Here is a 23,162-nt window from a genome sequence, read left to right as displayed (position 1 = left end):
GAGAGAGAGAGAGAGGGAGAGAGAGAGAGAGAGAAAAGATTTAGTCATATTTTTTTTCGCTTCACTTTTCATGGCCATCTCTTGAGAAAAGACTCTTTATCGTATAATATGATATGACACCGGGATTTGCATTTTATCAAACGGACTAGTATAAGTTTGTATGGACCGTTATATCCGCAACGTACACAACAGAGTAAAATATTGGGTCAACGTAAATACGGATCCCGTGGTCGTGTTGGTCGCGTGCGACGCCCGCAATACACAATTGATCCTTTCGTCAATTTTATAGTGTCCGGGACCAGGTGTATATAGGATCCAGGGAGTGTTCGTTCATAGCGAGCGTCAGCTGCTGTCCCGCGTAAAAGTCCCACCCTCCGATTCTCATTCTCGCAATCACTCAAGATATGACGCTTAATATAATGATACATCCTTTTGCTGCATTCTCTCCTTATCATTAAACTACCTTTCATTTAGTTTCATAGAACGACCGATGACACCGAGTTGTCATATATTGACTGCTTGCTATGGCAAACCAAAGTGAATTTTTTTACCTAGAGTTTACGTCATTCATGAATGAAAATGGATCTCACGTATTCTTCATGCATGATTCGATATATAATTAAACAATTTTTGTTAATTATTGATGCGTATTAATGCAATGCACACAAAATAATAATAATGCAATACAATATGTCACTATGTTGAAATCAATTATGCAGAAATTTTAATTTAGTACACTTTGTGCATTTTAATTTCTCAAATATTAATTTTTTCTATGTAAGAAATAGGCTAAAAATGCATATCCCCGCTCGTTATTACATATTACATACTCATTAAATCAATCAATAGATGATTAATTTTTTCATTAATAATTGATTAATATTTTATGATATTCTTATCATATTGAAAAAAAATAATGTACTAAAAGTACATTATTACTATCTTATGTCATTCGCATTTTGAGCAATCATTTTGATTATATAAGATAAAATTTATATTATAAAAAGCTATAAAATATCTCAAACATATTATATTCTTTAGATATTTGTGTTATCTATAATAATTTGATCGTATATATTTTCATTTACATGCAATTCAAAGTGAAGATAGATAAATTGTAAAAAATAAATAATAGAATAAAAGAAGCATTAATTAATCTAATAGTAGAAGTAGGCATTAATTAAAATTAGAAAGCACTAAAACGTAAAAAGAGAATACATTCTAGTCACTATAAATCAAATCGTTTAAAAATATCTTTCAATATTACGTTATCGGCGAATAATAATCCATTAGTTTATCTGTCTTTACTGAGAGAAAAAAGACAAATCATTACTAATTATCTAAAGATATTATTAAAGCTTTCCCAAGATACGTAACTAATTGTAAATACATGCATATTATTCTCTAATTTTAGAATAAAATCTTTTCATTTTCAATAAAACTTTCTTTCCATTCCAATAATATTTCTGCTGTCAGGAGACAAACGTGTCTGACGACTTGCGATTGAATAAATATAAGGTTATTGGCATCATATGGAACCTGTTTGGATTAATAGAATCTTCTTTCATGAAAGAATCAAACCGTTGATACTTTTCTTAAACTTAACAACAAGATATTAATAAATTGACATCTGTTAAAAAATGCAAAACACAATTATATCTCATTCTTCATGTAATGCTAAATAAATATTATAATTGACACTTTTTAATTCGAGAAATTATTTGTGCAGATATTTAAAGTCTTATAATAAAATTATACAAAAGAGCACGACGGCCAATAAAATTGTCGCCACGAGATCGACTCCAGATTGCTAGAAGAGGATTCCGTGGAAACCGGGAACGTTCTACGTATTTTAATAAGACCGCGTTATCCGTAAAGGATCATCGTCCGACGAAGGCTAAAAGGTAGCATAGGTTCCAAGATGAATTTATATGTGCCGGTTCAGACACGCACGAGGTATACACGCGGGGTACACGAATATATACGGGGTAAGTGGATAGGTAGAGGCATACGTGTGTATCTACCTACACGTGTACTTATATACACGCGACCGTGTACCGGCAGCCAGCCAACGACATCGGGGTGGAGATCTTTACCGAAAGACATCTGGCTACCACCTGCCTCGATGCCCTCGCACTCGCTCCATCAAACCTCCCCATAATAGAACGCTCCCGAGCATGCGCACCCGCTCTCACATGACGCGTGCACATGTGAGGAGTACGTACGTATTGTGTGTATCGTGATGATCGTGTGACTTATACCGTGTGGTTTTACGCATATGTGTGTACGCATACGCGCCGGCAATAATCGAGTGCTCCTCTCGTTCCCGTGGGGATGTGTAAAAATACAGGTTTACCCGGTATATGTAAGCGTCTTTTTTTTTACGTTAGTATGGCATCGAGAATTAAATATTCATCCACGTCCGTATAAACAATCTTTCATGTAATATAGATAATAAAAGTATTATATTTCTTCTCAATATCTACTTCATTTTGTTCGACTATGATTGAAAATGATCGAAATAGATATACTAATAAAAACTAGTTGCTAATGAATGCTATCGGAAGTATATAGATTATCATAGCAAAAATAATATATTTTTTTATAATAAAAATTAAGTACATATTACATATACTATATTTTTAATTTTAATCAAAATATAAATTATTATTTTTCAAGATTTCATTTATTTAACAATTTTTTATTATGATTAAATTTAAAAATACTAATACATTTTCTCATATAAAAAAAATAACAAAAAAATTAAGCCTTAAAAATCAATACGTGGAAAATAAGCGTAATAAATATCATTTTCTTTTGTGATAAAAAAAAATTAATTTTGTCTTTAAATTCTTCAGATAATATATAGCCAACAATATATATTAATCGGACACTCACTGGTGCATCTACCCCAGAGAGGCACACTCTTTCTCTCTTTCTCCTTCTCTCACTAGTATCACACAAAATATACATAATATATACGTACGATGCACAAGGCAAACGTGTCTGCGAGAGACGAAGGGAAATTCCATCACCCTTCTGTGTCGTAAAAAAAAAGGCGGGAAGCCCTTCGGCAACGCGCGCGCGCTTCATCCCTCTCGTTCGCCGAGGTGCGCCTCGTCGTCGTACACCACGCCTTTTACCCCCGTGCCCATTGCGAGGCGATTGTATATCGGACGAGCCACCCGGTGCTCGTTCCCATGACAAGTGCGATGGGTATTTTCACTCGTGAATCTTTAATTCCACCGTGGGAATCGAGACTACATCGCATCGACCAGAGATCTGCGCGCATTACTATTAGGATATGCGCGTTTATATATGTCCCGTGATCCGATTAGATTACATCTTTTATAGACGAGAACTATACACAACGCGGTCCTTTGTATCGCTGAGCGGGAGGAATATGCGTAAATCTCGCGGAAATTATAGCGTTTAGCCGAATGAGTACCTTTCGTGCGATATGTTTTTAAATTAATTGTAAGCACATAGACATGAAAGAGAGAGAGAGAGAGAAAGAGAGAGAGAGACATAATAGATAAAAATTTATTATTTAAAATATTTTTTAAAAAATACGAGAAAAATATACGTATACCTAAAAAAATAAAATTAAAAAATGTAATTATGTAGATATGTAGTATAATAATAGCTGAAAGAAACAAATATTGAAATGAAATAGATAAATAATTCTGCTATTAAAAAGTGAAGAAAGACTCTGATTTTGTGTGTAATTAACAATTGTGATTAATAAAATATATATAACAATAAAATATATATAACATTAGCTAATTCTTACATCTTTTTGAATACTAAACATTTAGTTAAGTATTATTTTTTCTTATATTTAAACATGACAAAATCACACAAAATCATTTCGTCAATCCCTTTTCTCTCTCCCTCCCCTGAAAATTGATACTTCAATACTTATTAGACAGGATTATTTCAACGCATTCTTATACTCGAAGCAGATGCTGAAAATCAAGTTCGCCCTTATGTACATCCCGCCGATCACCGACGTCGACCCCGAGTGCGCTAAATCGATATCGAGACATAATGAAAAGGAAAGAAGAACGGGCTGCGAGAGCAGTCCAAAGGCCGCGGTCCGTCCCATCTTGAAAGAAATCTCTTCAAGGGGCCCGGGCGCGAATCTTGTCGGTACCCCCTTCGAAATTTGTTATTTGACGTTTTAGGGTGGCTTTTTCTTGTTCGCCCTACATAGTCTGATTCGATGAATTTTAGGGTAACGACTGGCAGCTGTCCAGACGTTGACTCGATTCAGTTTTAAATTCAAGTTGTAAAATTCGAGAAATTTAATAGCGCATGCCTGAGATCGACATAACGAGAGTGGACTTTTTATAAGAAGGAACGTCCCTTAACTTCAATTCTAATGACTGAGTGAATAATTCACGAATCTCACAGACACTTATATTATATGCCAAAAATATGCCAGAAGAGAGCTCTCCGGTGAGAGACCACACGGGAATAATACAGATCTATTTATATATAGCTACCTTGGTTCGCGCGAATGATGTGTAATTATGAGATTTGCTTTATAGAATTTTGTACTTTAATATTTCAAGAAAAAAATTTCATAACTTTACTATTATTGATAACAATTACTATATTAAAAAGAAACAATATTAAGTAAAATACTCAAAATTTTAAAAAATTTAATATTAAATGATTCTTTTTACAATATATTCAAAATATATAATTAATTGTATAGAAATATAAAATTTAAAGAAACATATTTATTCTCATGTATTTTAATATTTTAATATTTATAAACGAAGCAAATTCCTCACAAATTGAGCAGCTTATTTTGGAAGGAAACTTATTATCATAAGTGTCGAATCAATGACCATTTCTACTTCCTGGCGAGTCAGGCTTTGCAGAAATCTATACAGAATCGAGTGAAAACAAATCCTAGAAACACATCTCGGTTTCACTCTGTAAGCGACCATTCATATATCACTTTGTCTGTAAAGCCGGCATATTCTACTCGCCGATTAGCCAGAGGTAGCTATGCTAATATAAGTAACCTTCCAATGGTATTCGCAAACTTAATGATCTTTCTGAGACCGGCCTCAGTGTGAAATCGTGGAATAACTAAAAAACACCTTTATAATATACGTTTTGTAATCTCTACGTTGCTTCACCAAGTGAAATTTTTACATTATTTTTCATACATTTCTCTTCTTAACAAAGAGATATTGAATAAACGACAATCCATACAAATGACAGTAAAACTCAAAAAGCACAATTTTTCATACATTATATTTAAGAGGATCCAAAATTACTGACAGAACATGAATTACAGATTTTGAAAATTTCTTTTTTGGCTACAAGGATTGATAAATCTTTCTCCACAATTACTTATAAAAACACGCGGGGGCTAATAATTTCATATAAAAATGTAAAATGCAAAATATTGCACAAACTGCATAACAGTAACTTAAATATTTAAAACTTTTTCTAAATTTATATAAATTTTAATCTTTTATATTTGATTCTCTTATATATTGTATTCCTATAATTTTATTTTTAAGATTATTAAAGAGCGAATATATAAAAAAATAGATAATAAAAAAATATATATGACTCTCTTGAATGAAAAAAATGCAAGACAAAATAAAAATAAAAGGAAAAGTTTTTTGACATAGATAAACAATATTTATAATACATTCTTTACACACAATTTATATAATTAATATAATTTATTATATAATTTATGTAATAATATAATTTATAAAAAATATTATTTTATTTGAAAATTTTTTTTGAATTTAAAGAGATCACCTCCAGACATAAAAATCATCGAACCGAGACTTATTTTTATATTTTCACGGATTTTCAAATATATGATAATTTCAAGATAAATGTAAGAGAAGCCCGCGAAAATATATGAATGTAGTATATATCAAATGTTACAGTATCTTGAAACTCGTAATAACGTCTAATCAAAACAAAGCGATCCAAGAAATATGCATCTGAATAAAAGAATACAACGAGTTTCAGCGGAGGTACAAAATAAACGATGCAAAAAATTCTTAACAGAATTGGCCTGAAACCGGGTTTAAATCTCCTTAGTCAACCTAGTCCCTCTGTCTACTCTCCCTTTCTTTTTGTCTTGTCGAGGCTGTAGACCTGCGAGGACCGGCCGGAAAAAGACGAATAGTCGTCTCGTCGTTTCTTTTGGCTTTGAGCACTCCACTATAAGCGACTAGCATTGAAAAGCGCGCGATAGCTCTAACTTGAATGAGAGAGATACCACGCTGCGAGTGGCTACGAAGAAGTTGGGGAATTTCTTGTCTGTCGTCCATTCCTTCATGAACGCTTATTTTCTCTTTTTTTCTTTCTATACCTGGAGAATACATAAATACTGTTCGACCGGAACTACGGATATAGGGTACTTTAAAAAATTTCTTTTAAAATTTTGTCTTTTTCAAATGTCTCCTAGAATTCTAAATTTTCAATAAAAATAATTACAATTGTTGTTACTAAGAGAGTCGTACGTTTTTTGAACAATGAAAGAGCAGGCCTAAAGACTTTACTACAAGCGTGACGATAAAACTCATTTATAACATCTCATAAACTTTTTTTTTAAAATAGTTGTATATTTTTTTTAGATATAGTTAGTTTAGTTGTATATCTTTTTTGCTATTCCTATATTTTTATTTATAAAAATATCTGTTAAAAATATATAAAATGATAATTTTTTAATTTAAGCTATCTGAAGAGCTATCACGAAAAAATGACAATAGAAAGTTTTCAACATTCTTTTCATAGAGAGAAAAATTTATACATTCTTGAACATACAAAAACAACTAAATATTACGCAAAGTTTAATGTTTAAATTAATCAAATTCATAGTATACGTTGTTCAAATTTATCCTCCCCTGTATGTCAATATAGCAAATAAGTGCTCCGAAGCAATTAAAATTATTTTTGAATAATTGTTAAATAATTAATAATTAACAATAAAAAGTGTAAATTTCGCGCATAATCAAGGAAACAAATAAATTAATAATTTTGTGAAAAGCAAATAAATAATAAAACTCTAAAACTAATATACAGTATAACTTTAAGATAATTTTAATTAAAAAAGCTTAATTATAAAATTATATATATAATACTGAAATTTGAGAGGCTGCGCCATGGTGACTTCTTCCGACTATTTTGCTAATTGTAATAAAAAATTTGCAAACAAATAAATAGCCGAACGGATCAAAGAATTTTTGTGTAGAAGGACATCTGAATAAAATCCCCATATTTTGATATATCATTAAATATTCATAAGACATCAATTATGTTACCTAATAGAATATTTGAGAATTTAATGTTCTAAATAAAGACAGATTCTATAAAAATTAAATTCAATTTTAAAAATATTTTAGTAAAATTTACATTTTATTGTAATTTTTAAGTTGTCAATTTACAAAATATAATGAATTTCATAGTTATTGAAATATATAATAACTTGGAAAGTACTATTGCAATTATCAAGTGATAAAAAAATTAATAAAATTATCAAAAGATATATAAAATTACAATTTAAATTGCTAATCTTTTATCGCCAATAGATATAGAAAATTTTAAAATATATAACTAAAGCTTATCAAACTTGAAAAATTTCAGTTTTTATAAATTAGTAAAGTATGTACTTAATGCTTACTTCTAAAATCTATTAAATGAATCAAATACATTAAAAGAGTTTAAAAATTTATCTTGAATATTAATTTGATATAAAAGTCAAGATACTTGTAATTTCATAAATTCATTAATATAATAACAATTGTCTGCTTCGAAATAATAATAAATAATTATAATATATAAAAATAATAATAAATAATTAAAGAATCACAATAAAAGAAATAAAAATATTAATAATATTACAAAAAGATAAATAAATGAAATATAATCATCTTCGTTATTCGATCTACTTTGCGTTTTTTTTTTCTATTACAAATATTTAAGCCAAATTTTAATATTAATTTTTTTTCTAGATACTAACAATATCACTTGAAAATTATTCAGCTAATTTATATAGATCTAATAATAAGAGAACAGCGGAGTTGATTATAGCTTCTCACAATGTTGTTTTCATGATAAGACCACATCCTTTGATATCAACATTACGATGTACAACTTCCGTCGTCGAAAATGTATACTGCGTATACATATTTCTTTACTACTTTCACACGCGATATCACTGACACGACCGACCTCAGTTTTCTCAATTGCATATTTGATCCAAGATTTTGAACACATCGAAATATCTGCTCTGCTCAATCCTTTACGCAGTATAACAGAATTTCGAAAGAAATATGAATATTAAACTATATTATTTTAGATGCATTTAGTATATTGAATAAAGTCGTCACATTTAAATACAAAAATCAATAGAGTTTATATTTCAAAAAATAAAAACGAATCGAAGTAGTAACAGTAAGTGCAAATTTATGTGAAGATTTTATTTCGGAACAAAGATATCGCGTGAAAAAGTTTTATAATATTGTAATAATTTCTAATGTGCTAAGAAAATATAAAAAAATGAAAATAGGAAAGTATGATCATTCTTGCTCTAGGAGTATTTGATTTTTATAAACTCAAATCTATCTCAAATTCACATGTTGATATAGAGAAATAAAAAAATAGATAAACAAACAGACAATATTATTTATAAAGCATTTCAAATACTTCGATTACGAAAGAAAATAATAAAAATTCAAAGGATTATTTTCATATCATTTTATATAAATATAGTTAAGATCTTCAAGTAATAATAATAATTAAAAATATCGCTAGTATCGTCCCTGATCTCGATAATATCTTTGCGAAATAAGTCACGAATGTTCAAACGTATATCAAAAACAATTTACAAAAAATTTCACAAGAGATATTTTACTTACGCTTCTGTAGGCGGTGAGTAAAGGGACGAATGATAGGATGCATTAATCGGCAATCCACTCGTGACGAGCAATTCATTCGATATCATATCCATTATATATACAAGCAGCGCACGATTCTTGTGGGAGGACGCGGCCGCAAATGGTCGAGGGAGAATCGAGAGAGCGCCAGAGCACGAAGTATATCGGGTGAGTGTACGTAAATAGATCCTGCGAACCTCCCGTAGAGATACTCCGAAGCTCTCTCCGATTCACAAGTACTATCTGCACGTGAAGCAGATCATTATATGAATTTTGCCGGGAAGATATACCGCTAAGAGAAAGAAAGAGAGAGAGACAGAGAGAAAGAGATGTACACGGCTACGTTTATACGCTTGTCTTCTAATTTCGTCCTTTCTCTTATTTCTTCCTCTCTGGTTCTCTTGTCCGTCTTCTCACGAAGATGAAGCTTAAGAGCGATAGAGCGTGACGCGCATTCCTTATTCAGTTTTTTCTTCCTTTTTTTCCTTCTCTCTCTCTCTCTCTATCTATCTTTCTCTCTCTCTCCCTTTTCCTCGTCTCTCATTTTCTCCGTGTATCTCTCACTTCTTTTTATACAATTTTTAGACTAGATAAATATTGTTCGTTATTAATCAATTTATATATTACGCGAAAATGAACGATAAAGTAAATAAAGCACGTGTTCGTGAAAACGCGAACTCGCATTGACAACAAGAAGCGTTGCACCGCGTCTACCACGCGTGTTTACGCGCCTAAAATATTTCCGCGTCCCGCCGAGTATACCGCGCCGCGCGGCAACGCTCGACTTTCGGTTCGTGGACCGAATGTCGCAAAAGCGTCTTCTTCAAACGGCGGTTCAACTCAGACTGGCGAGGATGGTACGATGGTAGATGGTATTCGAAAGCTCGAAGGGTTCGCAGCAGAGGGGCACAGTGGAGTGGAAGGTCTGGATCCTATGGCGGGCGAGCAGAGAGGGAAAGAGCCGCCAGGCACAGAGAAAGAGACAAGGATGGTAAGAGGAACAGAGAGAGAGAGGAAGAGAAAGCGGACGCACGAGGGAACTGGGATCTCGACTCGTAGAGGAACGAAGGACGAGGTGGGGCGAAGGCGCCGGTCCCTACAAGACCTTCCATGCGTATGCCTGGTATGTACATACGTACATGTACATACGAGAGAATCATCAATGTAGTTAAAAACGATCGACCGGGAAAAGGCGGCAAAATACGACGCGACCGCGGTCCATGGTTTAATACCTGCGTGGAATAACAATCGAGACGAGTTGGAAAAGGAAGCTCATGTGTGAAGAGAAAAATCCATTTAGATCCACTGTATCAACAAGTTAAATTTGAGATTGAATTTTACATATGTACAATAATATGTAAAATTCCTGCCAACCACTATAAAATATTATAAATTTTGTAGAAGAGGCATTAATTAAATATATAAAATTAATTCGCCTAAAACATTACTGAGAATTTTTTTTACAATTGTTAAAAAAATGTTGGAAAGTTCTCATGAAAAGTATATATCTTTGAGAGAATTTGATGTTACTTGTGTGATAGTAGTTTCTTTTATAATTTCACTTAAAAAATGATTCAAAAATTGCTATAAATTGTCATAAATTGTTCAACTTTAGAAAAATTTCTTTTGAATATCTTTTTACTGCCTCTTTCTGACGGTAATTCTTTTATGGATATTCTTTTTTCTGTAGAGTTTTGAAAATTTCTTTTTTAGAAAAGAAAAGCTTGAAGAAAGCGGAAAATTTGAACATTTCGAATGGCGATACTTTTGAGACAGAAGGAACGCTTTGTTTGTGAGACTGTAATAACGACGCATACCTCGAGACCCTCGCAGACTCAATACGTGCCTTAAGTTTAAGCTACACCTACAATACTGCTCGTGTGAGTTCTCGTAAAAATGTCTCGACGTAAAAATTATGAAACTAAATTACGTGAAGTCAAATAAATATAATAAAATAATAAAACTAAGGTCAATGAGAGTAAACAGATAATTTATGATACAAAAAACATAGTTTCATATTTAATATTTATTAATTTATTATTGATTAACTTCATCACTTACAATATAAATTGCGTTTAAAGCCAATAAAATTAACATTTGCTTTTATAATGTAAATTAATGTAAATTGATGACAAACATTGAATGAAAACGAAGATTGTACCTATTCGACATTTTTAATATTAAAATGTTGAGATTTTTTAAATTTTATGTATAATTTAACCATAATGTGAATGAGACTTTAAGTTGCTTAACCCACCAGGAGATGTAGTGAGAAAAATAAGTAAAGAGAAGGAAGATGAGAGAAGAAAGAGGACTGAAAGAAAGAGAAGATGCGAAGAGAAGTAGAAGGCGGAGGAGGTTGCGGCGAGGTTGATGAGAAAGACGAACGTGAGAAAGACGAGGAAACGAGAGGAAGGGCTACGGGACTCCGGAATAAGCCGGCAAGGTCTCGGCGGTATCACGCCGTTGCGTTCTGGGAACCGATCGAATTCTTGATGAACCGCGGCGAAAGAATTGCTAACCGATAGCGCAAAATCATGGATCCTTTTGCCCGGTCACGCTTCTAAGAACATCGATGATTCAAACACGACAGAATTTCGACGAGTTCCAAATTTCCGTCTTTCAAATATTAAATTAACTCACGAAAAATTAAAGAAAAAATTTTTATTTCATCAAAAACTATATATATTTTTTTTTGCGACTTTAATTCCTTATCTGTAATAACGACGATATATTATAATTATATAACATAGCTTTGTTTATCTCGTAAGAGAGTTTCGATATAAATTGAAGTATAAGATGTAAAGCGACCAGCAAAATACCTTGCTCTCTATAATTCCTCTTTAAATATACTAAATTTTTATGCGTTCTCTTTAATTCGACCAGGAGAAATTTGAAAGCTGTAGAAGGATACAGAGATACATCGCGCAGAAGAGGCATTGCGTGACTCGTTCCAGAGACCGCTCTGAAATTGAGAGAGCGGCATATGTCGAAGTTGAAAGGATATGCAAAATCTGGAAGAAAGGACTTCCTGCATGATGTACGAAGCTGCGAGAAAGAAGCGCGTCCGGACTCGGACGACTGGTAATATTCTTCGCAACCGATTCGAGGAAGAAACGCGACGGAAAGAGACATCACGAAGATGCCGGAGGGAAAAGAGTGACGAAGAACGACACGCAGGTATATACACACGCGGTGATACGTCGGCGGATTCGATGCAGGTCGTTTCGTGATACAGACAGGTTTTTCTCGCCAGAGCACACACGAGAGCAGCGCCTTCCGGGTTCTCAATCGTACAAAAAGAAGCATAGCGGGCCAGAGTCCAGCTCGGACTATCTATATTGATGTGAGAACCGCCCCAGCAGCCACCCTGCTCAATAAAAAATATACCGAGAAAAATTTTTTGGGAATAACGGACAATTTCCCGGCATTGTCATGCGTGCCAATTCGTGCGTTTTGTGGACCACCGTGTTATTTTTTAGAAACTCCGGGGCTTGATACGTCAAATTTTGCACACCCAGTATTTTTAAAAAATTGTAGCATAACTGTTACCATTATTGAATGCTCTAAGAGTTTCATATTTAGTTAGAAAAGAGGAAAAAGAGAAAGAGAGAGAGAGAGAGAGAGAGAGAGAGAGAGAGAGAGAAGAGAGAAAGAGAGGGTATTGTAATGTCAAAGAGAAATATTAAAATGTCTAAAACATATGATTTATTTCTCGCTGCAAAATATAGCTTTTTCACATAACCATTTCTTTAAAAAGTATTCTAATATATATTTGACTTTTATTTTCCTTTTCTAAAAATTTATTACTGTAGGTAGAATAGGTGCAGAACAAAGTATAGAAACGGGACTTTTCGGTACAAAGGCGGGAAATTTACAGTGCTTGAGAAACATTTTTGTTTTCAGAATAATAAATCCGAACATACGCTAATCTCTATAGAATCGAAGGAAAAAGTTTTAAATCTTATTAATATCATGAATTTAACAGAAAGATTTCATCATCTCCAAGTATATCAGCAATGTCATGTATATAAATATTTGACTTGTGTGTGTGTATGTGTGTGATATTGTTTTGATATTACATATAGTAAAATACATGAATATAAATACTAAATAATAATAGATCGTCAATTTTATTACGCTATATTCTTTCGATATACTGTACTTGCTAATGTTTTTCTATTCTTTTATAGTTATTTTGATTTTTATAGATGCATACCTAAATTTTATCCAAATCTTTCAATTTCTTGCTACATATTTATTTTAATCGAAATTATGACGATAATTTCGTTGATAAAAAGTCGGACATTAGAATATATATATATAGGTCCTAGCGTATAAACTTAAAGAACCACATGCGCCGGGTGTCGATCTGCCCTACACACTCGAACCGCCGCCGTGTGCTGAATAGCGGCGCATCCACGACGGATGAAAGAGATGGGGCCGCGACCAAACCGGGAGGGTTCGTCGCCACGCTCGTTCGCCTCTGTTCCTATGAACGGGGGGCAGCTGTCTCCCGTTTGTTTCCGCGCGCGCGAGTGCGAGATGACCGCCGGCGTTGCCGGTGACACCGGGGTCATCTAGCCGAGGGTATTTCTGTATTATACTCACACTGTGCGAATTTCCGATAAAGAACACCCAAAATGTGCAAAATTTTTAATTAATCTACTAACGATCAATCATTCATTTTTAGACAAGACATTTATTATGATATTACATTTTAGTGATAAATAAACTTATCTTTTAAACTTTTAAAATTCAATGTCTAATCTCCAAACATTAATTGTCTAATTTAGGGTATCTACTGAAATCTTGTAAAAAAATTCCCTGATTTTCCAGATATTTGTATTCAAAATTCCAAGTGAGAAAAATATTTTCAAAACTTTTTAATACAACTTTCTCTAAAATTAATTTTTTTTATTACATGCATTTTTTAATTATGTTTTTCATTCATACGAAGGAAAAACATGGAGCCTCTTAATATTTATACGGGACAAACTGAGACGCCAAGTTCACGTTGTCTTTATCTGCCAACGATTTTTTAAGCATTTCTTATCAGACTTTAAGCGCTTAGGAGTTTCACAATACTTATAAAAAGTTTTATGTGTAAAAATTATCAGAATATTTATTAAACAAATTAAATATATCGAAACGCCGGTATAACATGAATCTCACTTACATCTAGCGTCTCGGGCGATCTAATTTATATAATTATCTAATATAATATTTTAATAATCTTTACGCATAAAACTTTTCGTAGAACTATTGCAACATTCTCAAGTGCTTAAAATTTGGCAAGAATGCTAAAAAAATTGTCGAAGGACAAAGTGAGATGCAGTGTGAACCTGGCGTCTCAGTTTGTCCAGATTTTTTCTCAGTCTATTCTTTTAATTGCCAGCATTATTTGTTTTATCAAGAATTCTAGAATTATTAAAAATAAAGTCAAAACTCTCAACTCAATTAATGAGTTTTCACGAAATGAGACGCCAATTTCACAGCACACATTCAAATAGAATTGCACGAAATATGCTATGTGATAACTGCAACAAAAAAATTAATTCCGCGAATAATACGTAATAAATTACCTCATACGTAAATTATCTGATTGTTCCCACAAGTCCGATATATTTGACTCCCGTAATACGCTTCGCGCCGCACGTATTTATTTTCTGTATTCTTTTCTCCGCGATGAAATAATATAATAGTAATTTTTCTCTACACGGAGAAAATATAATAATAAAAATTAAATTATATGATAGTTGTAATCGTGGAATATATTAACATATACACAAGAAATCTCATGCGCGATATTTTTATTCAATAATATATAGGCGAATATTATATACGAATATTGTGTTTTACAAAGGAATAGTACAATTATTCAAATATTTTGATATTTGATATTAATTTAAGAACTTTAGATTTTTTTATGAAAACCAAAAAAGAATGATTTTTAATGATTCCATGATTTCCATTTCAATTTAGTTTTAATTTTTTAATTTCGAAATATGATTAATAAATCTGTGTGTACATTGCTTCTAACGTTCGTAAACTTCATTATCTAATTAATTCTTTTTATTTTTAAATAAATATTTTTTTAAATAAATAAATTATTTTTAATAAATTATTTTTTATTTTACAATTAATATTTGAATAAACAAACATATATTCCCGAAACGATATAATCTAAAATACAAAGCAAACTATTTGGAGAATTCGCACGTGTGTGTGTACCGGAAACAAATGAACAGAATAGCAAGATTAAAGAGCACACTCTTCCAATCATAGCAATATGCAAATATGATAGCGAGTAAAGCGCGAAACGCGTGAACAGACGAGGGGACGATCAAAGCAAACGGAGCGAAAGGAGAGAGACGTGGGAGGTGCAGGAGGGTACGACAGGACGACAAGCATATACAGGGGCGTGTTCGCGTCTACGACGAGAGACCAACAGGCGATGCACGCGTGTTGTGTTTGTCCTTGTCTGGCAGTTGCCATGCGGAGCACTCGAGAACCCGCGGGTTGACGTCACCCTATCTCTCCCAACGGGCAACTTAATATTGATAAGTGGAAGCGCATAGCGTTCCGGGATACGAAAAAAAAATCATCTTGTTATTCGGGTGTCCCGGGATACACGCGCGTGACTGACTGATTGTGACTGACCATATTCGCGATAGAAATAAAAGCGCATTGCAAAAGACGCATATATAGTAATTACGCATAATAATTATATAAAAATTGAGGAAACCTGTATTTTTTGTAATTCTAAAATATTCAAATACAATTGTACATAATATTAAATTGTTGGTCGATAAGAAATTAAGATAAAAACATTATGATTAAGAGAGAAGAGAGGGAAAGAAAGCAAAAGAGAGAGAGAGAGAGAGAGAGAGAGAGAGAGAGAGAAAGAGAGAGAGAGAAGAGAAGACAAAAGGAAAAAGGCAACAATCTTTCAATCAAAATAATCATATCAAAACAATTGTTACAAAAATGATGCAGTTCTTCACAACAGAAAATATCACATATACCTAAAAAGAATATTTCAAGTATTTTTTTGTTAAAATATTTTATTTATTTACTTATTTTTTTTATTAAAATACTTTAAATATCTTAATGCAAAATTTATGTGAATGAATTTAAGAACTTTCATCAACATTCTTATACATAACAATAAGTTTAAAAACTTTCATTAACTTCATTCTTAAATAGTATATGATATTATGTTATATACATATATATATATTATAGTATTGTTATTATATTGCGAAGTTGTAAATAGTATTAGTTATGAAAGGTACTTTTCTATTCTGAAATATATTGTAACACAGTAATAAATTGTATATATTGAAAGATTTATGAAAAGAGTTACACTTGGGTTAATTATATACAGATGTAATTAGTTTTAAGATGTAAAGAAGGTATGGTGTAAAAGAATGAGTGTGTAGGTTTCTTTTGTAAACCAAGTCCCTTCTTGGCTGAATAAATACTATTACATTAACTTCATTCTTGTATATAGTCTTTTAGACCTCCCAGCTATTTTTATTGAATATTGTATTCCGAAAAAAAAGGTTATATCTTTTTTCACGAACCTTTTATGAGTTATTCTATACCTCTCTCGGTTATTGGATACAAAAATAAGAAAGACAATATCGACACGAGCAAAAAAGTAATGCAAAAAACAAGTGTCGCCGTAGAACAAGTATAATCGGCAATTTTACAGCTTTACATAAATAAAGAACAAGTAAAAATGTATAATATAATAAAAAAATTTAGAAAAAGTTATAATATATAAAATATTATGTGTATAAATATTTGGTTGAAAAAAATGTCGTTTTTTTACAATAGACATTTTTGTGTTTTTCGATATAAAGCATTGTTCTTAAACTATAAAATATATATATATTATGAAAACTGACACTTCACGAACAACAATAAAACAATAAAAGAAAGATTTCCTACCGTGATTTATATCATGTTTTGCCCTTTATGGAAAAAAAGTATAATTGCTCCAAAATATATCTTTTTGTCATTTATTTTCGAAATAGAGTCAAGAAAATTTAATCATACGTAATGATTTTTTTACGAAACGCGTGGAAGTGTCAGCTTTCAAAATATGTATATATTTTATAGCTTAGAAACAGTGTTTTGAAAAACACAAAAACGTCATCTAGTGCAAAAAAAACATTATTTTTTGGCCAATCCAATAGATATGTATAGAAATAAAAAATACCAGAACGTGCGTTATATATATATATATATATATATATATATATATATATATATATATATGTATGTATAAATTATATACGAGTGTTTTCATTAAGAAAAACTTTCCTAATAATACAACAATTATATATAGTGTATTAATCCGAATAAGAGTACGTGATTGTTAACAAGATTTGTTCTATAAACAAAAAAAGATTATATGTATATATCGCCTCATATATACGTACATAAACACACATAAAAAAAGAGGTAAATATAAAATATATAAAAAAAAAAAACAAATATCAAATATAATATCTAAATATTCAAGTATAATATTTAAATAACAATCTAAAATATTCTATATAGAAATTGAACTTTAATAGTATGAAAAAACTTATTTGACTAGGGGACAAGTAACACATAACAATAATAATCAATTCACCAAATCAATAACAAATAGATCTGTAACATATTGATAAACGGTGCCAAGTTCACCTCGAAATAGGAATGTCAATGTTGTTCTCATTTTTTTGCATACATTATATAACATAAGCGCGCATATGTATGTGTATATATATATATATATATATATATATATATATATATGAATATATATAATTAATGATATATAGAAATAATAAAATAATAAAAATAAAATCGCGCATTACGTACATATTTGACAATGAGTAATTCATACGAAAAAAGAGGGAGAAATTAGATGCATAGCAATTTTCAAAGATGCATCTCGCGAATCTTTCGACTGTCTGAAAAATACTAAATCGAATTAATATAACATTCCGACAAAACAAAAACTTGAATGCATGGATCTTCATATCTCTCATGAAATATGTCGCATAACTAAAAAGCATAAATATTCGTCATACGACGCCGGTATGCCCGACTGCACTTCCTTACTTTTTCTTTCCCGCCAAAATATTGCGTTTTAGACAGGATCAAGAAACGGTAGCCAAGATGTTCGCTTTTCTCAATATCTCTGTATCTTGTTGCCTTTTCTTCTCTCTCCAAAGTCGAAATATAGACTTATATAATTTTAAATGTAAAAAATGTGCAAAAAGAAAAAGAGAGAAAAAGGTAGATAGAGAGAGAGAGAGGGAGAGAGAGAGGGAAAGAGAGAGAGAGAGAGAGAGAGAGGTGTATCAAAACAAGTAGATAAATTTTCAGAAATCGGAAATGAGCGAATCCTTTGTTGACAGAGAAATAACACAGACTCACCTCTTTTCATCGAGATACATATTGTTCAATGTTGCATCGTTTCGGGGTGAATTATGATTTATTTTCTAGATGTGTAATTTGCGCGAGAATGATAGACCCTTAGCAATTTAAACAATATGGCCGATCATACACCCTCAAACAACAACGCGATTTTACAAACGAAAGATAGCGGGTTTTGTCAATCTCTTATGACGCTGTCACGAATTTGCGCGAATCAGTCGTATTCACTCATTCACCGCGGACTCGTCCGACTGATCTTATCTCGTTGACGATCGTGTCAATCTCAACAAGTTTGACAGACGGGGTTTTATGAGATGTCTCGCTCCCCGCGACGGCGCGACACCATTTATCTCGCGTGACGCGCAGGGTAACTTCCTGTGACGATGTGTTGCTCTCCTGCATTATCGACAATACTTAAACTTTCTTGAATCGTTATCGACGGCGAAAAACTATCACTTTTTCAACAAATATTTTGCTCCTAACATCTAACATAAATTAATAACACTATACAGACAGAAAAAATAATAATCCCATTGTTCTTCGCGGGATGCTATTTAGCTTTTATAAAAATTAAAACTTCGTAGATCACAAATGATATTTTGGAAATCTGGATTCTTCTTTGAAGGAACGGAAAATTTCTAGCTACACAACAATAACACATACTTGCGCAAATGTAGTTAAGCACACGAGTGTTAAATCAAAGGACTCATGGCATACGTTGTGATTTCTAGGTATAAAATGTGAGCTAATATATATAATAAATTACTAGAAATGCTGCAAGCTGGATGCGTTCAAAAATCTATTTGTTGGATTATTCTATTAGTGGAGTCGCTTTTGGACCAATCAAAACAAAGAAAATTTGTTATCCTGATTGATCAAATCTGAGAGTTTCTGCCAATAGGAGCTCTATAATTTTGTACATCGGAATATAATTACATACAAATAACAAAAAAATTAATGTCAAATATAAATATATTATCGGATATATAAATTAATCTAAATATTAAATTGAGATTAGGAATGAAATAAACTAGAAGATAAATAAATCTGTCTTGATTTCACTTTTTTGCACTTCTTTGTACTTGTAAAAGAGATTATGCGTATATTACCTTTTTTATATTTAAAGAAGTAAAATAATAAAAAAAAAAAAATTTTATATAAAATGAAAACTAAATGAATAAACCTCACATCACTATACAGTATTGACATGCGTAACCGATAAAATTTTCGCGCCATTTTCGTATTCCGTTTTTCGTATTAGTTTATTAATATTTGCAATAAGTGTTAGCAATAAATATATATTTTAATTAAAAATGAAATTCAGATGCAGAATGGTGGATCCAAACATCATGCGGGATTTTACGAGTAAAATTACATTTTCGTATTTCTAACCTTATTAAAAATATTAAAAGTAGTAGTTTCATATATCGTTTTTATTCCAATTCATATTCACCAATTGGTCTTTATTAATATTATTTATCTTTTTTCTAGGTATTGTTAGTACCATATCCCGAATGGCGAAAAACTGTGTTCTGCGATTGACACCAGACGAATTATGCTTCAATATCGGCGACGAGCGAATACCTGTGCTTTGGGCTGTGCTTTCTCAGCAATATCTTTTTACGGAATATATTATGAGCGGAGTGTCGGAGCAGGAAAATGAAATTTATTTAGAGTTTGATGCTTCTATGTTTGCCAGAAGTTTGAGTAGTCTAAGAATAATGGCAAAAAGTGTCAAAATTAGATTGACAAACAAACGGCAACCTTGTCTCACATTTGATATTGACTTATCTTCCCTGTCTGTTGACTCGCGACAATGTACACATGATGTGCCAGTGAGAGTTATACCACGCAAAGAATGGCCAGAACATAAAATGCCAGATGTTCCTGAGTTTGATGTAAGTATAATAATATGTGATTTCATAAATATACGCATGTATCTGATAAAAGTAATAGGAGTGAAAAATTTTATTTTAGATATCGCTAGAAATACCAAACTTGAAGTACCTGCGATGTATTGTAGATAGAATGAAAAATATGAGTTCACAACTTATGATAATTGCTAATAAAAGTGGTACAATGATATTAAAAATTGAAGTAGACTATGCTACTGTGTCTACTCATTTTAAAGGATTGCAAGTTTGGGAAAGCAGAGAAGAACAGGAATCCAATGATATCTCTGCAACTGTGAGCATAAAGAAACTAGCAATGTTTTTGGGTTGGGATATTCTGCATCCAGATAGTGTTAAGTGTAACTTATTGCAGGAAAAGATGGTAAAACTGACCTTAGATGTAGGGGAGTATGTTAAAATGCACTATTTTATACCAGCCATTGCCTCTTGAACACAATGAAAAGAATTTAAATTCTTAACAATATTGAAATGTAAAATATATATATATATTTTTCACATTTTTTTTAATTCTTACATTCAATAAATTTATATCATATTCACTCATACTTTTCACTCCCCAATAAATGGGATAACATGGTATGTCAAATTCAAAAAATAATTTTTATAAGTTTGATGTAAAATAAGTTAACTAATTATATGCTAAATGTAAATTCTGTTCACTTTCTTGTCTAAAATTTTGATGCATCTGATCAATATGTTGTATTTTCTGACTTAACAAAGCCGTCTGTTGATCTAACCATTGTAAACTATTCATATGTGCATTCAGGATTTTTCCAATTTGAACAATAGGATCGCTGGAATCCTGGGCGCGGTTTGCTTCATTTAAATGTTCTATTATTTCCTTTAGATCCTCTGACATACGTTTTAATTGAGTATCGAGATTCTCTGACAAACGATAAGTATATTCCCGATCTGAATCCGAAACAGAAAGAGATGCTAATTCTTTTTCTAATGGTACTAAACATTCTTGTAACTCTTTCTGTTGTCCAACCTGAAAGAATATACATATTGTTGTTTTAGTTTAATTAAAATTCAATGATGTAAATTTATTATCTTAAATTTAGATGTGTATATTTATATAGGATTTATTAAATGTATATATTAAAAAATTTTAGATATATTTATAAAGAATATATATATATATTAAAAAATATTGTAAGTCTATAAACTGCAAATATATGTTACTTACAACATAATCCAGTTCATGTTCTAATTGTTGCTGCTCAATTTTTACTCTTTCAACCTCTTGATTCAATGTCATTATCTTTTCTCCGTTTGTTATCAACAATTTATCCCAAGCATTAATTTGTGTTGCTTGATTCACAAATACCTTCTCTTGCTCTTCCAAATCTAAGGTCCACTTATTAATTGATTCTTCAAGTTGACAGAAATTAATTGCTCCTGATTGAATACCAGTTACAGAACTAACACTGCAATAAAACAGAAAAGAATTTTAGAAGCTTAATAAATTAATAATTAAAATTGAATTTATTTTGTTATTTATAAGTATAAAAAAATTCATTGGTGTAGACAAAGATTTCCCTATTACTAATAAAGTTACTTACGTAGTGGTAGTACCCAAAGAAGTATGTGTAGTAGGTGCTGTTAGACTTGTTGAAATAGTAGCCGAAGTTGTTTTGCTTGAAGGAAATCCTGTGGCACTTGTTGATGTTCCAACTCCGAAATTAAATCCCGGCGCTGTGGTTGTCGTAAGAGAAAATCCTGTAGTTGCAGTTGTGGTAGTATTATAGCCTGTTTTCGAGGCATCAAATGAAAGCCCTGGTGTCATAGCTGGAACTGTACTACTAGGGAGACTAAAATTTGGAACATTTGCTGTTGTAGACGTTGTTGTTGCGATTGTATTGCTAAGGCCAAATCCAGTTGCAGTAGGCATAGCATTCGGAGTACCAAAAGTCAAACCAGTTGGTCCTATAAATGTAATATATATGCATATTATAACTTTCTTACATCTCATAAAAAGAAATAAAAACTAATTCTTTATAAAAGTAAATTCTTTATATTGCACCTGTCATAGGTTTTGATGTTCCAAAACCAAGACCTCCTGTTGTAGTTGTTGCGAGAGAGAATCCTGTAGTTGCAGTTGTGGGTGTTTTTGAAGCATCGAAGGAAAGTCCCGATGGTGCCGACATAGGCGTCGTACTACTCGTCAGATTTGTAAAACTTGGCAGGCTCGAGACTGTAGATATGGATGTTGTTGTTGTAGTTATACTACTACCGAGACCAAAGCCAGTACCGGTAACCATAGTAGTTGGAGTGCCAAAAGTTAAACCAGTAATTCCTGATAGAGATACAAAAATTAACACATAAAAATTAATACATAAAAAATTAATGTTAAAATACTGATCTTTTATCCGAATTTAAGAAGAAACGAGAAAGACACGACGAAATATTTAATTCATTTTTCATCGAAGCATAAGTTGTACCTGCTGTAGATTTTGGAGTCCCAAAGGACAGTCCGATGTTTTGAGGTGCACTCATCGTTAATATTCTTAACGCGCGACGATGTGCTTAACTAATTTGAGAGAAATAGTGGTTACTTTTTTACAGATTTCCCTCTCTAGGATGCAGGACGCAACGACGCAGTATATTTCGAGGTTAAGGTTAAGAACGGTTGTTGTAACATGAACAAACGGAAACATAGATGAGCTACATACCGTCTCGCATAGGATGTGTTAGATTTACCAGAATAGAAAAAAAACAAAACCACGACCAATCCGAGAACGGCCGCTTGCGGATAACGACCAATCCTGTCACAAGAAAATGCTATTTTTACTCCTCTAGCCATGCTAGAGCTAAATATATTTATAGCTAATGTCCAGTCTACATGTATATTTATGACTAAATTATCACGTGGGGTAAT

At 31.9% G+C, this 23,162-nt stretch overlaps 3 protein-coding genes across 5 annotated transcripts in view; 1 reads left to right on the top strand and 2 right to left on the bottom strand.

Moving 5' to 3' along the window:
* Myb (proto-oncogene like protein Myb) overlaps nucleotides 1–19,038 on the bottom strand; it is a 32,298-nt gene extending 13,260 nt beyond the window's left edge. The window contains exons 1-2 of one of the 2 annotated variants that reach the window (XM_072909665.1): nucleotides 18,369–19,038; nucleotides 8,910–9,170 (exon numbers count right to left, since the gene is read on the bottom strand). In XM_072909665.1, coding sequence (XP_072765766.1) covers nucleotides 8,910–9,001 — 92 coding nt within the window. In that variant the 5' untranslated portion in view covers nucleotides 9,002–9,170; nucleotides 18,369–19,038. The remainder of the gene's footprint in view (nucleotides 1–8,909; nucleotides 9,171–18,368) is intronic. The other variant, XM_072909671.1, reaches the window with a different exon arrangement.
* Nucleotides 19,039–19,571: 533 nt separating this feature from the next.
* Hus1-like (Hus1-like checkpoint clamp component) lies at nucleotides 19,572–20,774 on the top strand. Of its 2 annotated transcripts, XM_072910985.1 has the most exons (4): nucleotides 19,572–19,733; nucleotides 19,860–20,266; nucleotides 20,346–20,555; nucleotides 20,634–20,774. In XM_072910985.1, exons 1-4 carry the CDS (start codon nucleotides 19,682–19,684, stop codon nucleotides 20,709–20,711), a joined length of 747 nt encoding a protein of 248 aa, XP_072767086.1. In that variant the 5' UTR covers nucleotides 19,572–19,681; the 3' UTR covers nucleotides 20,712–20,774. The 2 variants fall into 2 exon arrangements, with proteins under 2 accessions (XP_072767086.1, XP_072767085.1); XM_072910984.1 differs by having other exon boundaries at nucleotides 20,346–20,728.
* Nucleotides 20,775–20,825: 51 nt separating this feature from the next.
* On the bottom strand, nucleotides 20,826–22,924 carry Nup62 (nucleoporin 62). Its single transcript, XM_072910975.1, has 5 exons — nucleotides 22,726–22,924; nucleotides 22,308–22,580; nucleotides 21,847–22,210; nucleotides 21,471–21,711; nucleotides 20,826–21,272 (listed from the first exon to the last, which is right to left on the bottom strand). Exons 1-5 carry the CDS (start codon nucleotides 22,778–22,780, stop codon nucleotides 20,910–20,912), a joined length of 1,296 nt encoding a protein of 431 aa, XP_072767076.1. The 5' UTR covers nucleotides 22,781–22,924; the 3' UTR covers nucleotides 20,826–20,909.
* Between the last annotated feature and the right edge of the window lie 238 nt (nucleotides 22,925–23,162).

The sequence above is a fragment of the Anoplolepis gracilipes genome, chromosome 2 (assembly GCF_047496725.1).
Source record: "Anoplolepis gracilipes chromosome 2, ASM4749672v1, whole genome shotgun sequence".
Classification (NCBI taxonomy): Eukaryota; Metazoa; Arthropoda; class Insecta; order Hymenoptera; family Formicidae; genus Anoplolepis; species Anoplolepis gracilipes.
Note: the sequence above shows the minus strand (reverse complement) of the source record. Positions and strands in the feature narration are given on the sequence as shown.

Coding starts and splice junctions, on each gene's coding strand:
- Hus1-like (XM_072910984.1), top strand. CDS start 19,682: ATGAAATTCAGATGCAGAATGGTGGATCCAAACATCATGCGGGATTTT. Junction 19,734..19,859: donor CATCATGCGGGATTTTACGA/GTAAAATTACAT, acceptor TCTTTTTTCTAG/GTATTGTTAGTACCATATCC. Junction 20,267..20,345: donor CAGATGTTCCTGAGTTTGAT/GTAAGTATAATA, acceptor ATTTTATTTTAG/ATATCGCTAGAAATACCAAA.
- Nup62 (XM_072910975.1), bottom strand. CDS start 22,780: ATGAGTGCACCTCAAAACATCGGACTGTCCTTTGGGACTCCAAAATCT. Junction 22,581..22,725: donor GACTCCAAAATCTACAGCAG/GTACAACTTATG, acceptor TATCTCTATCAG/GAATTACTGGTTTAACTTTT. Junction 22,211..22,307: donor AACATCAAAACCTATGACAG/GTGCAATATAAA, acceptor TTACATTTATAG/GACCAACTGGTTTGACTTTT.